General features: G+C 34.0%; 1 protein-coding gene across 1 annotated transcript in view; it reads left to right on the forward strand.

The window, feature by feature from the left end:
• The window catches only part of APPBP2 (amyloid beta precursor protein binding protein 2), a 93,583-nt gene that overhangs the window by 28,472 nt on the left and 51,099 nt on the right, over window positions 1–14,012 (forward strand). Inside the window, exons 2-4 of the mRNA XM_077165032.1 lie at window positions 3,253–3,341; window positions 5,642–5,793; window positions 8,949–9,072. Of these exons, the coding sequence (XP_077021147.1) occupies window positions 3,253–3,341; window positions 5,642–5,793; window positions 8,949–9,072 (365 nt within the window). The remainder of the gene's footprint in view (window positions 1–3,252; window positions 3,342–5,641; window positions 5,794–8,948; window positions 9,073–14,012) is intronic.

Consider the following 14,012-nt stretch of genomic DNA (forward strand, 5'->3'; position numbering starts at 1 on the left):
GCTGTAGTGTTGTGTATATACTTATTAAGAACTCTGTTCTTTTGTCCCAAAACAGAAATTTATCACATTATTAAGCCCACGAACAGTTTAGTCATAAATTCTTAGCTTTATTTTTCTGAATTATATATTGGTTAATAGTCAAAGTAAATATGACAGTTATACTAGCAGTGAATTTTACTGTATACATTCCTGGAATCATTTGTTTCCTGCAGCAGAAAACATGGAGTCAGTTCTAAGAGTAGTAAATCTTTATTCATTACAAAAAGGCACTCCTTATGAAGGTTTTAATGTTAATATGAATAAGATAACATTTCTGCCTCACCTTTCCTGAGTGTGTGGCTTCTCTTTCCCAAGTGGTTGTTACAGATTTGTATTTATATGCCGAATTTTAGCTGACTTCCATTGTGCTAGTGTTTTATGCCTAAGAGTGTGATGAATTTGTAGTATGTTTTCCTTGTGCAAAATAAAATTAACTGGCCCTTTTTAGAGAATGAACTCTTATCTAGGCCTTGTCATCTTTTTGAAGCCTTTGTTCTTATCAACTGAGCTAAGTGTGACATTCCTGTCATATAAAGTGGATTAATCTAAATATTACGTTCCTGTCATGTAAAGTGAATTAATCTAACAAAATTCCTGCCTTTAAGGCACTATATTATTTATATAGCATATAAAAATGTAAAAGCTTTTTTAAAAAACTTTTTTATTAATTAAAAAAATTAACAAACAAAACATTAAGATATCATTCCATTCTACATATACAATCAATAATTCTAAATATCATCACGTAGTTGCATATTCATCATTTCTTAGAACATTTGTATGGATTTAGAAAAAGAAATAAAAAGACAATAGAAAAAGAAATAAAACGATAATAGAGAAAAAAAAAGATTATACATACCATACCCCTTACCCCTCGCTTTCATTTACCACTAGCATTTCAAACTAAATTTAACATTTGTTCCCCCTATTATTTATTTTTATTCCGTATGTTCTACTCTTCTGTTGATATAGTAGCTAAAAGGAGCATCAGACACAAGGTTTTCACATTCACAGAGTCTCATTGTGAAAGCTATATCATTGTTCAATCATCATCAAAAAACATGGCTACTGGAACACAGCTCTACGTTTTCAGGCAGTTCCCTCTAGCCTCTCCACTACATCTTGAACAACAGGGTGATATCTACTTAATGCATAAAAATAACCTCCAGGATAACCTCTCGACTCTGTTTGGAATCTCTCAGCCATTGATGCTTAGTCTCATTTCACTCTTCCCCCTTTGGTCGAGAAGTTTCTCTCAATCCCTTGATGTTAATTCTCAGCTCATTCTAGGGTTTTTCTCAGTCCCTTGATGCTGAATCTCAGCTCATTCCAGGATCTCTGTCCCATGTTGCCAGGAAGGTCCACACCCCTGGGAGTCATGTCCCACGCAGAGAGAGGGAGGGTGATGAGACTGCATGTCATGTTGGCTGGAGAGAGAGGCCACATCTGAGCAACAAAAGAGGCTCTCTTGGGGGTGACTCTTAGGCCTACATTTTAAGTAGACTTGACCTATCCTTTGTGGGGTTAAGTTTCATATGAACAAACCCCAAGACTGTGGGCTCAGCCTATAGCTTTGGTTGTCCACACTGCTTGTGAGAATATCATGAATTCAACTTGGGGAAGTTGAATTTCTCCCCACTCTCACCATTCCCCGAAGGGGGCTTGCAAATACTTTTCCAATCACTGATCAAATCACTCTGGGATTCATCGGGGCATCACTCTGGACAAACCACCAAAATCTCATGTCCTACCTGAGATTCCAAGTACTTATGACATTCAATCAAACTATCTACATGAGTTATATCAGGAAATGCTCTAGTCAAAATATAAATTTTGTAACAAACATTTTTTGCTTTAGTCTCACACATAAGGTGACATTTTAAAGTATTAATTATCATCTATTTTCAGCACCCTGCAATAATGACATTCCTTTGTTCTTCCTCATGCAAAAACATTTTTAAAATTTGTACATTGTACATTTCACTATTAGTATGCATTCTAGGCATTCCTAGATTATACCATCTCTATCTTTACCATCTATCTTTCTTTCTGATTTCATTTATGTCCCCAGCCCTCCTCCCTCTATCATTCTCACATGCAGCTTCATTCAGTGTTTTAACATAATTACATTACAGCTAGGTAGTATTGTGCTGTCCATTTCTGAGTTTTTGTATCCAGTCCTGTTGCACAGTCTGTATCCCTTCAGCTCCAGTTACCCAATATCTTACCCTATTTCTATCTGCTGATGATCTATGTTACCAATGACATATTCCAAGTTTATTCACTAATGTCAGTTCATATCAGTGAGACCATACAGTATTTGTCCTAAAATGTAAAAGCTTTTGATGAAATTAAGGTAGGAGGACAAAAGGCAATAGATTTCGTGTCTTTTTAACCATGTGTGTGTGTATTATTTAGGATAAACATTTAACAGATTCATTAAAAAAAATTTTTTTAAACAGCAGTTATCAAAAGTTGGGCAATATGAGTACATGATTGTGAAATAATTAGAAATCCTACCATCCTGGATAGCCGTAGATATGTTCTACTTCAGTCTACTTGTGAAGTGTTGTGCCCAGAACTGAACTGAGATTCTTATGGTACTATGAAGAACCCTCAATGCTGTGTTGATTAGTTCTGGCCTCTAGAAATTATCTTGGTTTTGATAATTTTTGCGTTTACTATCTAGTTTATTTAAGAAATAAAAAAGTTAGCAGTGTAAAAAGTTTCTTAATTATAACTTTTTATTCATTTAATAACCAAATAATTATATCTCTTTGGTTTTTTTTTTTTTGTTTGTTTTTTGGCATGGGCAGACACTGGGAATTGAACCTGGGTCTCTGGCATGGCAGGTGAGAACTCTGCCTGCTGAGCCACTGTGGCCCACACAAATTATAAGTTTTTGCAACTACCATTCATGCACCAGGCACTGTTCAAAGTGTTTTACAATTATATACAGCTATTAAAATGAATGATAGGAATTCATTTTTTTGTAAATAAAAGATCATGTAAAGGAATTCACAGTTTTATATGAATTACAGGATTTGTTAACATAGTATTATGTTTCTCTTAGACAGTTATGCATGTTTCCTGATACTCCTTACTAAGTAATCATACTGACTTTGAATAGTATTATATTATGATATATTTAAAGTAGAAATTGAAATTAAATTTTTAAATATATAAATATGTTTTCTCATTTTTTAATTTCAGCTTTACCAACAGGGACGCTTATGTCAGCTGGGGAGTGAATTTTGTGAATTGGAAGTTTTTGCTAAAGTATTGCGAGCTTTGGATAAAAGGTAAAAAAAAAATTTCTTTTTAATTAAAAAAGTTGTAGGTTTACAGAAGAATCATGTAGAAAATAGTGTTCCTAAGCTCTCTCTATTATTACAGTCAATGCATTAGTGTGGTATGTTACATTTGATGAGAGAATATTATAATTATACTGTTAACTATATAGTTCATAGTTTATATTAAGGTTCCCTGTTTTTACAGTCTTATGCTGTATTTTCAAATTTTTTTCTAGTAACATATGTAAAACTTAAAATTTCCCCTTTTGATTACGTTCAAACATATAGTTCACTGCTTTTAATTACATTTACAATGTTATGCTACCATATCCACCATCCATTACTGAAACTTTTCCATCACCCACAAATAGAAACTCTACAATTTAAGAATTAACTCCCCATTCCCTAGCCCCACCCTGGTCCCTGGTAACCTGTATTCTAGTTTCTGCTTCTATGAATTTGCTTATTCTAATTATTTAATATCTGTGAGATCATATAATATTTGCCCTATTGAGTTTGCCTTATTTTACTCACCATGATGTCTTCAGGGTTTATTCATGTTGTGGCGTGCATCCATCAGAAGGTCATCCCTTTTTGTGACTGAATAATTTTCCATTGAGTATATATATACACCCCATTTTCTTTATTCACTTATCAGTTGATGGACATAGGGTTGCTTCCCTTTTTGGCTATTATGAACAATGCTGCTATGAACATTTATGGATAAGTTTTTGTGTGGACGTATGTTTTTAGTTCTTTTGATTATATACCTAGAAGTAGAATTGCTGAGTCATAGCACAACCTTATGTTTAACTTTTTGAGGACCTGCCAAATTGTTTTCCACAGTTACTGCACCATTTCACATGCTATATTTGAGGTTCCAATTTTTCCATACTTTTGCTACACTTATTATTTTCCTTTTTTTGTTTTATTATAGTCATCCTAGTGGATATAAAATGGCATCTCACTGTGGTTCTGATTTTTCTAATGACTAAAATGTTGAACATCTTTTGAAGTATTTATGGTCATTTGTATATTTTTTTCAGAGAATTGTCTGTTCAAATCCATTGCCCATTTTTAAATTGGACTATCTGCCTTTTTTTTTTAATTATGGTAACATATATATAGAGAGAGATCATGAAATTTACCATTTTAACCATTCCTTAGTTTACAATTCAGTGGTATTAATTACATTTACAGCTATACTACTGTCTCCCCATCCATTACCAAAAATTTTCATCCTTCATAACATCAGGTTTTCATTAAGTAACAACTCTCCATTTCTACTCCCTCAGACCTAGCATCTCTAATTTATTTTCTGTCTCTATGAATTTGCTTATTCTGGACATTTCATATACATAGAATCAGAAATATTTGTCCTTTTGTGTTTGGCTTATTTCACTTAGCATAATGTTTTAAGGTTAATCCGTGTTGTAGTATATGTCAGAACTTCATTTCTTTTTATGACTGAATAATATTTGCTTGTTTGTATATACCACATTTTGTTATTCATTCATAATCTGTTGGCAGACACTTGAGTGATTTCCACCTTTTCACTATTGTGTATAATGCTGCTATGAATATTGATATACAAGTATCTGTTTGAGTACCTGCTTTCAATTCTGTTAGGTATATACACCTAGGAGTGGAATTGCCCCGTTACATGGTAATCTTTGAGAAAATGCAAAATTCTTTTCCAGAGCATCAGTACTGTTTATATTCCCACCAACAGTATACAAAGATTCCAATTTCTCTGCATCCTCATGACACTTATTTTCCTTTATTTTAATGATAGCCATCCTAATGGCTGTTAAGTGGTATCTCATTGTGACTTTAATTTGCATTTCTCTAATGACTAATGATATTAAGCATCTTTTTGCATGTTTATTGGCCATTTATATTTCATCTTTGAAGAAATGTTGATTCAAGTCCTTTTCCCATTTTTGATATGTGTTGTTTGATTTTGGATTATTTGTCTTATTGTTGAGTTTTATGACAATTTGGTTTTTAAAGCTGATTTTGAAAGTCAGCTTCATCTTTTCCCATTTTCTTTGCTTTATTACCGTCAATAGACTCTGTTTCCACCATGTATTTTTCCTGAGTATTATGATCACTGTGATCCACTGAGTAAAGATATTAGGATAAATTTGAGCTATTATTGCCTCATAATTCATAAGGCAAAAAGCTTTTTACTTTATCTAACTTGGAAGTAATGGTGCAGTTATTTTTTTATTTTAAAGCAAGTTAGACCTTTGAAAAAGAACATCAGTGTGTTTCACTTATAAAATAATGTTTTTCTTTCCTTTCAGACATTTGCTTCATCATTGTTTCCAGGCTTTGATGGATCATGGTGTGAAAGTTGCTTCAGTGTTGGCCTACTCATTCAGTAGGCGGTGCTCTTATATAGCAGAATCAGATGCTGCAGTAAAAGAAAAAGCCATTCAAGTTGGTTTTGTGTTAGGTAAGTAATGGTAAAACAGAGGAATGTTTTGTCCTGTGTCATAACTCGCATGTAACAATTAAGGATTTCCCAAAATCTATATAAGGAGGTCATGAGAAAAACATCAAAAAAAACCTAATTATACTACTAATAGTTGTGGTATATTGAATATTAACTCTATACCAAGCAGTATATTATACATTTGAATGCTATCCTTCTAAACTCTTGTGACATTCCAGTGAAGTGATGGTATTAATAGCATTTTGCAAATGAGGAAACAAACTCACAAAAGTTAAGTAACTTAGTCAAGTCATATATCTAGTAGTGGAGCCAAGTTTAGAATCCTGTGCCTGTATGATTCCAGCACACATGTCTTTCTGCCATGTCATGCTGCCATGTACCTCTTTCACTAGACAGCTATCCCATCTGACATGGGAGTTAATACTTTTAGAGTTTCCGTTTTCCCATCTTTTACTTGAGGGTAAATCTAAATTTGTTCTTGGGTGATGTTATGAAGATAATGAAAATGTAAATGTTAAAAGCATTCTGAAAAAGTTTAATGTGCTATGCATAGAGAAAAACAGTATTAATGATTTAACATTTTATATGATTTCCATATATCTATATAGATAAGTATATTTTGGGCAATTGTCTTTTAAAGGCTTTGCTACTTTTCTTCTTTCTTTTTTAAAACTTTTTCTTTCAAAAAAATTATAGACTCACAGGAAGTCACCACAATATCACTGAGCCTCTTGAACCATTCCTCCAGCTTCCTCCAGTTTCCTCCAGTGGTGATATCTTTTGTAACTATGGGACAATACCAAAACCAGGATAGTGGCATCAGTACAATATTGTTAATTAGATTACTGACTTTATTTAGTTTTCACACACACATTTGTGTGTGTGGGGTGGTGGTGTTGTTGCTTGGTTTGGTGCAGTTGATTCCCTATAAAGATTCATATGATCACTACCATATTCAGGATACAGGACTGTTCTGTCACCACAGACTACCTTTCATTGTTAACTTGTCATGTTAATATGTACATGTGATGTTTTCTCTTTGACATTAATGTGTACAACTCTTCATGATCATTTTCCTTCAATTTAAAAATAGTTATTTGTAGTGGTCATAGTTTGCTAGAGGAACATCAGAACATTCTTTTCTGAGAAAAACCCTCAACATTTATCCTTTGATATCCCCAGGCAGTATTAACTGCAACAAAGAATTAGGACCAAAGAATGTCTTTAACAATAGATTGTGATCTTGATGAATGCTAATAATGACATCCCCTTAGTACTGGATAGTTGGATAAAAATCTATAGAATTGTATCAAGAAAGCTGAAAGGTAGGAAGGCTACTGGTTGTTAAGTTCTTCTGCTTTCTTCACAAAAAACTTATACCAGATTTAAGTTGGCCATTAAATGACTCATTAATGGCCATGTAATGTGCAAGAAGGTAGGATGAAGGCTTAACAGATTTATATTATCAGTCTTGATCATAAAATGATCAAAATAGTAAAAAACTTCATACCAGAAGTATGTGTCAGATAGAGACAATTTTTCTCATCATAAATTTAATATATAATTCACATTCTAAGCAGTTTACCATTTAAAAGTGTATAATTTTCCAGTTTTTAATATAGTCATAATTTTGCAACCATCAATTTTAGAACTTTATCATATCCATTAACCATCACTTGACATTTTGCCCCAATGTTCTCCCAGCCCTACCCAACCACCAGTCTACTTTATCTTTCAATAGATTTTCCTGTTCTCGACATTTCATATAGTCTTTGTGACTAACCTCTTTTCATTTAGCATAAAAGTTCAACCATGTTGTGTAGAGAGATTTTTATTTTAAAGAACCTTTAAATAGTCTGTCGTGAGAACTAAAAAGAGTTCTTACATGAGTATCATGAACATAGCAACTGTGTGCAGCAGTTATTACAACTAGTAGTAGCTAGGGAGCCAAGGGAATTATTACGATTTAGAAACTGGAGGACATGCTCCATGGAGCCCGGATGCTGCTAGGCTGGTACTCATGTCTGTAATTCTGACAAGGGGTCCATGAGTTTAGGACCTAGACCTCTAGGAGAAGCACCTGGCTGGTACTGGTACCTCTGAGTGGGTGCTGTAAAAGTGTTTCCAAGTATGGAAAAACTGCAGCTGGAATTGACTGTTACTTACTGGGATGAATTGCTACTGGCAGGTTAGAGAAGCTTTTACCCTGGGGTGTTTCTTTCAGCTCAATGAAGAGGGAAAGAGGAAGCAAACAAGGAATGTCCCTTCTTGTTCCTCCAGCCTTACAGACCCCTTGTAGCGCCACCTATTGGCAGAGCCTCACTGGGAGCCAGCCAGCAAAGGAGAAATGTGGTTTGCAGAGATCTAGCCGGACATCATAAAAGAGTCAAGGAGGGTGGGTTTCATGTTCAGAGGCAATTGCCTAATTACCAGAACAGCACACAATGATATGGGATGATTAGAAGGGTACTTAGTGTGAATGTGTATAATAACCTCATTATTCTAGTCACTTGGTGAGGGCCCCAGGATGTTCTAAAACACAGTTCTCACCAAAAGATAAAATATTTGTTGGATTACATATAGCTTTAATTAAACAAACACGGGTCTGAGTACAATCTTTAGTCAACTCAGATTGTAAGACACTATATTTTTTGTACTACCAAGAAGAAAAAATACTGTTGATTATCACTGTAAACACTGATATATTCCAATTTCATTGATTTTTAAATGTGAAAAAAAAAATATGTATTTCAGGATTGAAGAAACATGGTATATTACTTTATGTTTTCTGGTTATTGTGACTGATACTGAAGAGTATTATGAAAGTAATCCTTAAAAGCTATCTGTACTTTCCAAGATGAAAATATTAGGAGAATTGTTAGAATATAATTGATAATTAGCTGGAAAATGTCAACTCTTAGGCCATGGAGCATTCTCAGAGGGTTTAAATTCTTCACTTCTTTTTCACGGTCTCAGATTTTATTCTAATTCTCCTAGGTAGGGACTTTTTAAATTTTGATGTCACAATTAGTATTTTTGTTTCAGAACTTTTTTATATTATGTTTTTCTAAGTTAGATAATATTCACTGTAAGCATGTTATTTTAGCTTTCAAGTGATAAATTATCTAAAGTTATTGATTTTTCTTCTCCTTTAGGTGGCTTTCTTTCAGATGCAGGCTGGTATAGTGATGCTGAGAAAGTTTTTTTGTCCTGCCTTCAGTTGTGTACTCTACATGATGAGATGCTTCACTGGTTTCGTGCAGTAGAATGTTGTGTGAGGTAAGTTGGAGCAGGTCCTATTTATGTGCTGTAATGGTATTTAATGGCTTTTATAGTTTAATTCTTCATGTACTCAAATATTGAAATAAATGTCTGAGATAGCATTTATATGAAGCAATTTCGTTAGTGTGGTCTCCTGTCTGTTATCTCTAAAATACAGTTAACCTGCTATAGGCAACTTAACTTGGACTTGTGTATGGCGAACCAGACTGTATCAGGAACTGTGGTACACACTGGATACAAGGAAACTCAAGAAATATATTTTTTTGCCTTGGGTTTTGTTTTTATCCCTACCTTGTTTACATTTTCAGAATTGTACATTGGATCACTATTTTCCTTAAAAATATTGTTTTCGTCGAAATATATTATTTTTTTCAAAGATGTACTTAAAAGCAAACAGATTTGAAAGTAAACCCAAAATATTTTGACACATCTCGTTTCTTTTTGTTTTTTTACTTTTAGTTCTTAATTATATCTTATACCTTTAAACTTTTTTCCCCTGTGGATATTAACTTTTTGTGTTTACTTTCTTTTTCTACAAATGTAAGTTTAGCTTTAGATATTTTATATAAGTTTTTTCTCTGTCCCCCAGTATGATTTGGCATTTCTTGAATTTTTATTAAACTAAAAGGAAATCAAAATAAAATAAAAATTAATTCCTTCTTCTGTGTTAATTAAAATCTGGTCAGTTACCATAACCTGCCAACCCCCAACCAGGACCATTCCATCCAATCCTAAAGAACACCTGGGGCAATATATAAGATTCTACAAGGGTTCCATGCACTAGAGTAACTTTCCAGAAACCTACACCCTCCAGATGGGCCCCTGGTTCAGATAAGTCCTGAAACCTAGCCCAGCCTCTCCAGAACATCAAATAGTTCCATCTCCCTACCACATATTAGTAACAGACCCTTCTAACATGAAAAATTTAGAATTGCCATAGCCCAAACACCCCTACAGAGAGGGATGGAAAGATCAAAGGTAATGGTGAAATTATACATAGAAGATAGGATTTAACAAATGAATATGAATTCTGAATCATTAAATTGATATCTCTTTTAGTCTCCAGTATTTTAGAGCAGCTAGAAGTAAAAACATAAAATTGTGGAAATTGTAACCCATGTCAAAGTCTGAAATATGTTCTACAACTAATTGTGGTGCTGTGCTTTGAAATATATAAGTTTTTTGTATATGTGTTATTTTTCACAAAAAAATAAGGAAAAAAAAGTCAATCGTGATGATAAAAAATATTTGAGCCCTCTAGCCTCTTATGTTCTGAAGCAGCTAGAAGGAAAAATAGGAGAGGATCGTATGGTAGTCCATGACAAACTCTGGGATCTATCCTGTGAACTACTTGCTGAAGAGCACTTTGAAAACTATTGCTTTTTTATTTCTTTGCTTTGTATATATGTTATGCTATATAATAAAAAAAGTTTTTAAAAAATCTGATCAGTTTACTGAATTTGTAGTCTTCTGTTTTTGTGGAACAAAGGCTCATATTACTTTCCTATCATAGAAATGAGTTAATTAAACCTGAACCCCTTCAGAGCTAGAATATAGATTCTTCTCTAAATCCCTGTTGCTCAGGCTAAAATTTACTAAAGTTCTCTTTTCATTTTTTGCCAGTTGGTTTTCAGTCTTCTGAAGCTGTCATTTACCCTATTTTATACAGGACTTACCCCTAAAAAAATCGTTCAGTTTCTGAACTTAATTTTGTCATATTCTAATTGTAGGTATTATTTTAGAAGCTTATGATAAATTACCCACAGATATTTTAGAAGTGTGTAAATAAAGTATAGTAATGTTTGTGTGCATAAATTATAAAAGTTTTTGGTATTTTGGCCTATAATTTATAGTACTGATAAAAAATAATGTGTCATTTTCCCTCCCCTCTTCTGCCTGTTCTTTGAAGAAATAGAAGACTAGACTATCCCATATGGAATTTGGAGGGTAGTTAAATGTTTCTTTGTGGATAAACTGTAAATTTGGAACAGAAAAGGTGTTTTGGATGCTTTCATTGTAGATTTCTCTTTATAGTAGTTTTTTTAACAAAAGGGCAGAGCACTTTTTTTTTTGTATGTGCTTGCTTTTTATTCATGAAATCAAACTTATTTCACCCAGATAATTGAATGTTTCTTCTCTACTTAATTAATTCTATTTTTTTATTTTAATTTTAATTTTTTAAAAAATTCAATTTGTATCATCAGGCCAAAACAACATACAGACATGAACATTCTCAACATATAAACATTCTGTGTATGGTGTACAATCAGTGACTCACAGTATCATTACATAGTAGTATATTTATCACTATAATCATTTTTTAGAACATTTTCATCACTCCAGAAAAAGAAATGAAAAGAAAAAACTCACACATACCATACCCCTTTCATTGACCACTAGTATTTCCATCTATTCAATAGATTTTTAACCTTTCTTCCCCCTATTTTTTTTTTTTCTATACCCCTTACAACTCCCTTTCATTGTTCACTAGTATTTTGGTCTACTCAGTTTATTTTAGCATTTGTTCCCATTATTGTTTATTTATTTTTAATCCATATTTTTTGTTCATTTGTCAATATTGTAGATAAAAGGAACATCAGACACAAGGTTTTCACAATCACATAGTCACAGTGCAAAAGCTGTATCATTATACATTCAGCTTCAAGAAATAAGGCTGCTGGAACACAGCTCTACAATTTCAAGCATTTCCCTCAAGCCTCTCTAGTACACCTTAAACTAAAAAGTTGATGTCTATTTAATGCGAAAGAATAACCTCCAGTATAACCTCTTGACTCTGAAATCTCTCAGCTACTGATACTTTATTTTGTCTCATTTCTCTCTTCCCCCTTTTTATCAGGAAGGTTTTCTCAGTCCCTTGATGCTGAGTCCCAACTCATTCTAGGATTTCTGTCAATGTTGTTCCAGGGTGAAAACCCCCTGGGAATCACGTCCCATGTGGAGAGGGGGAGGGCAGTGAGTGTGCTTGCCATGTTGGCTGAGAGAGAGAGAGGCCACATCTGAGCAACCAAAGAGATTTGCTGGGGTTGACTCTTAAATTTTAAGTAGGCTTAGTCTATCCTTTGTGGAGATAAGTATCATGTGAACAAACCCCAAGATTGAGGGTTCAGCCTATTGATTTGGTTGTCCTCACTGTTTGTGAGAATATCAGGCCTTCTGCGAATGGGGAAGTTGAATTTTCCCTCTTTCTCTCCATTCCCCCAAGGGGATTTTGCAAATAATTTTTATTCACTGTTCAAATCACTCTGGGATTTATCGGGACATCACTATGGACAAACCTACAAAATTTCATGCCCTATTCAAGGTTCCGTGTACTCATGGTGTTCAGTTATATTAGGAGATGCAGTAGTCAAAATATAAATTTTGTACCAAATAAACATTTTTTTGCTTTAGTCTCACACGTAAATTAAAGTTTTAGAATATGAATTACCATTTATTTTCAGCACTCTGCAATATTGACATTCCTTCCTTCATCATGCAAAAACATTTTTAAATTTGTGCATTTAGTCACTATCGTTGTACCCTCTAGGCATTCCTGGATTATACCATCTCAGTCTTTATCATTTATCTTTCCCTCTGATTTCATTTGTGCCCCCAGCCCTCCATCCTCTATTATTCTCACATTGAGCTTCATTCAGTGTACTAACATTGTGTTACAATTAGGTAGTATTGTGCTATCCATTTCTGAATTTTTACAATCAGTCCTGTTCCACAGTCTGTATCCCTTCAGCTCTAATTACCCAAAATCTACCCTAGTTCTATCTCATGATGTCTCTGTTCTTAACTGAAATTCTGCAAGTTCATTCATTAATGTTAGTTCCTATCGGTGAGACCATACAGTATTTGTCCTTTTGTTTCTGGCTAATCTCACTTAGCATAATGTCCTCAAGGTCCATCCATGTTGTTACATGGTGCATGACTTTATTTTGTCTTACACTTGCATAATATTCCATTGTATGTTTATACACAGCTTGTTTAGCCACTCATCTGTTGATGGACATTTGGGCTGTTTTCATCTGTTGGAAATTGTAAATAATGCTGCTATAAAAACATTGGTGTACAAATATCCGTTTGTGTCCTTGCCCTCATGTCCTCTGAGTAAATACCTAACAATGGTATTGCTGGAACATATGGCAATTCTATACTTAGATTCCTGAGGACCCGCCAAACTGCCTTCTGCAGTGGTTGTACCATTTGACATTCCGATGAACAGTGGATAAGTGTACCTCTTTCTCCACATCCTCTCCAGCACTTGTCGTTTTCTGTTTTATTGATAATGGCCATTCTGGTGGGTGTGAGATGATATCTCATTGTGGTTTTGATTTGCATTTTCCTAATAGCCAGGGAAGTCGACCATCTTTTCATGTGCCTTTTGACCATTTGTATTTCCTCTTCTGAGAAGTGTCTGTTCATGTCTTCTGACCATTTTGTAATTGGGTTGTTTTTTTGTTGTTAAGTTGAACAATCTCTTTATATATTCTGGCTACTAGACCTTTATCTATGTCATTTCCAAATATTGTCTCCCATTATATAGACTGTCTTTTTACTTTCTTGACAGAGTTCTTTGGTGCACAAAAGTGTTTAATTTTGAGGCGTTCCCATTTATCTATGTCTTTCTTCAATGCTCATGCTTTGGGAGTAAGATCTAGGAAACTGCCTCCTATTACAAGTTCCATAAGATGTTTCCTTACATTTTCTTCTAAAAGCGTTATGATCTTAGATCTAATGTTTAGGTATTTGATCCATTTTGAGTTCATTTTTGTATAAGGTGTGAGATATGGATCCTCTCTCATTCTTTTGCATGTGGATATCCAGTTCTCTAGGCACCATTTATTGACGAGACTGTTCTGTCCCAGGTAAGTTGGCTTGACTGCATTAGTAAGATCAGTTGTCCATAGATGAGAGGATCTATAGCTGAA

Source organism: Tamandua tetradactyla, chromosome 6, assembly GCF_023851605.1.
Source record: "Tamandua tetradactyla isolate mTamTet1 chromosome 6, mTamTet1.pri, whole genome shotgun sequence".
NCBI lineage: Eukaryota > Metazoa > Chordata > Mammalia > Pilosa > Myrmecophagidae > Tamandua > Tamandua tetradactyla.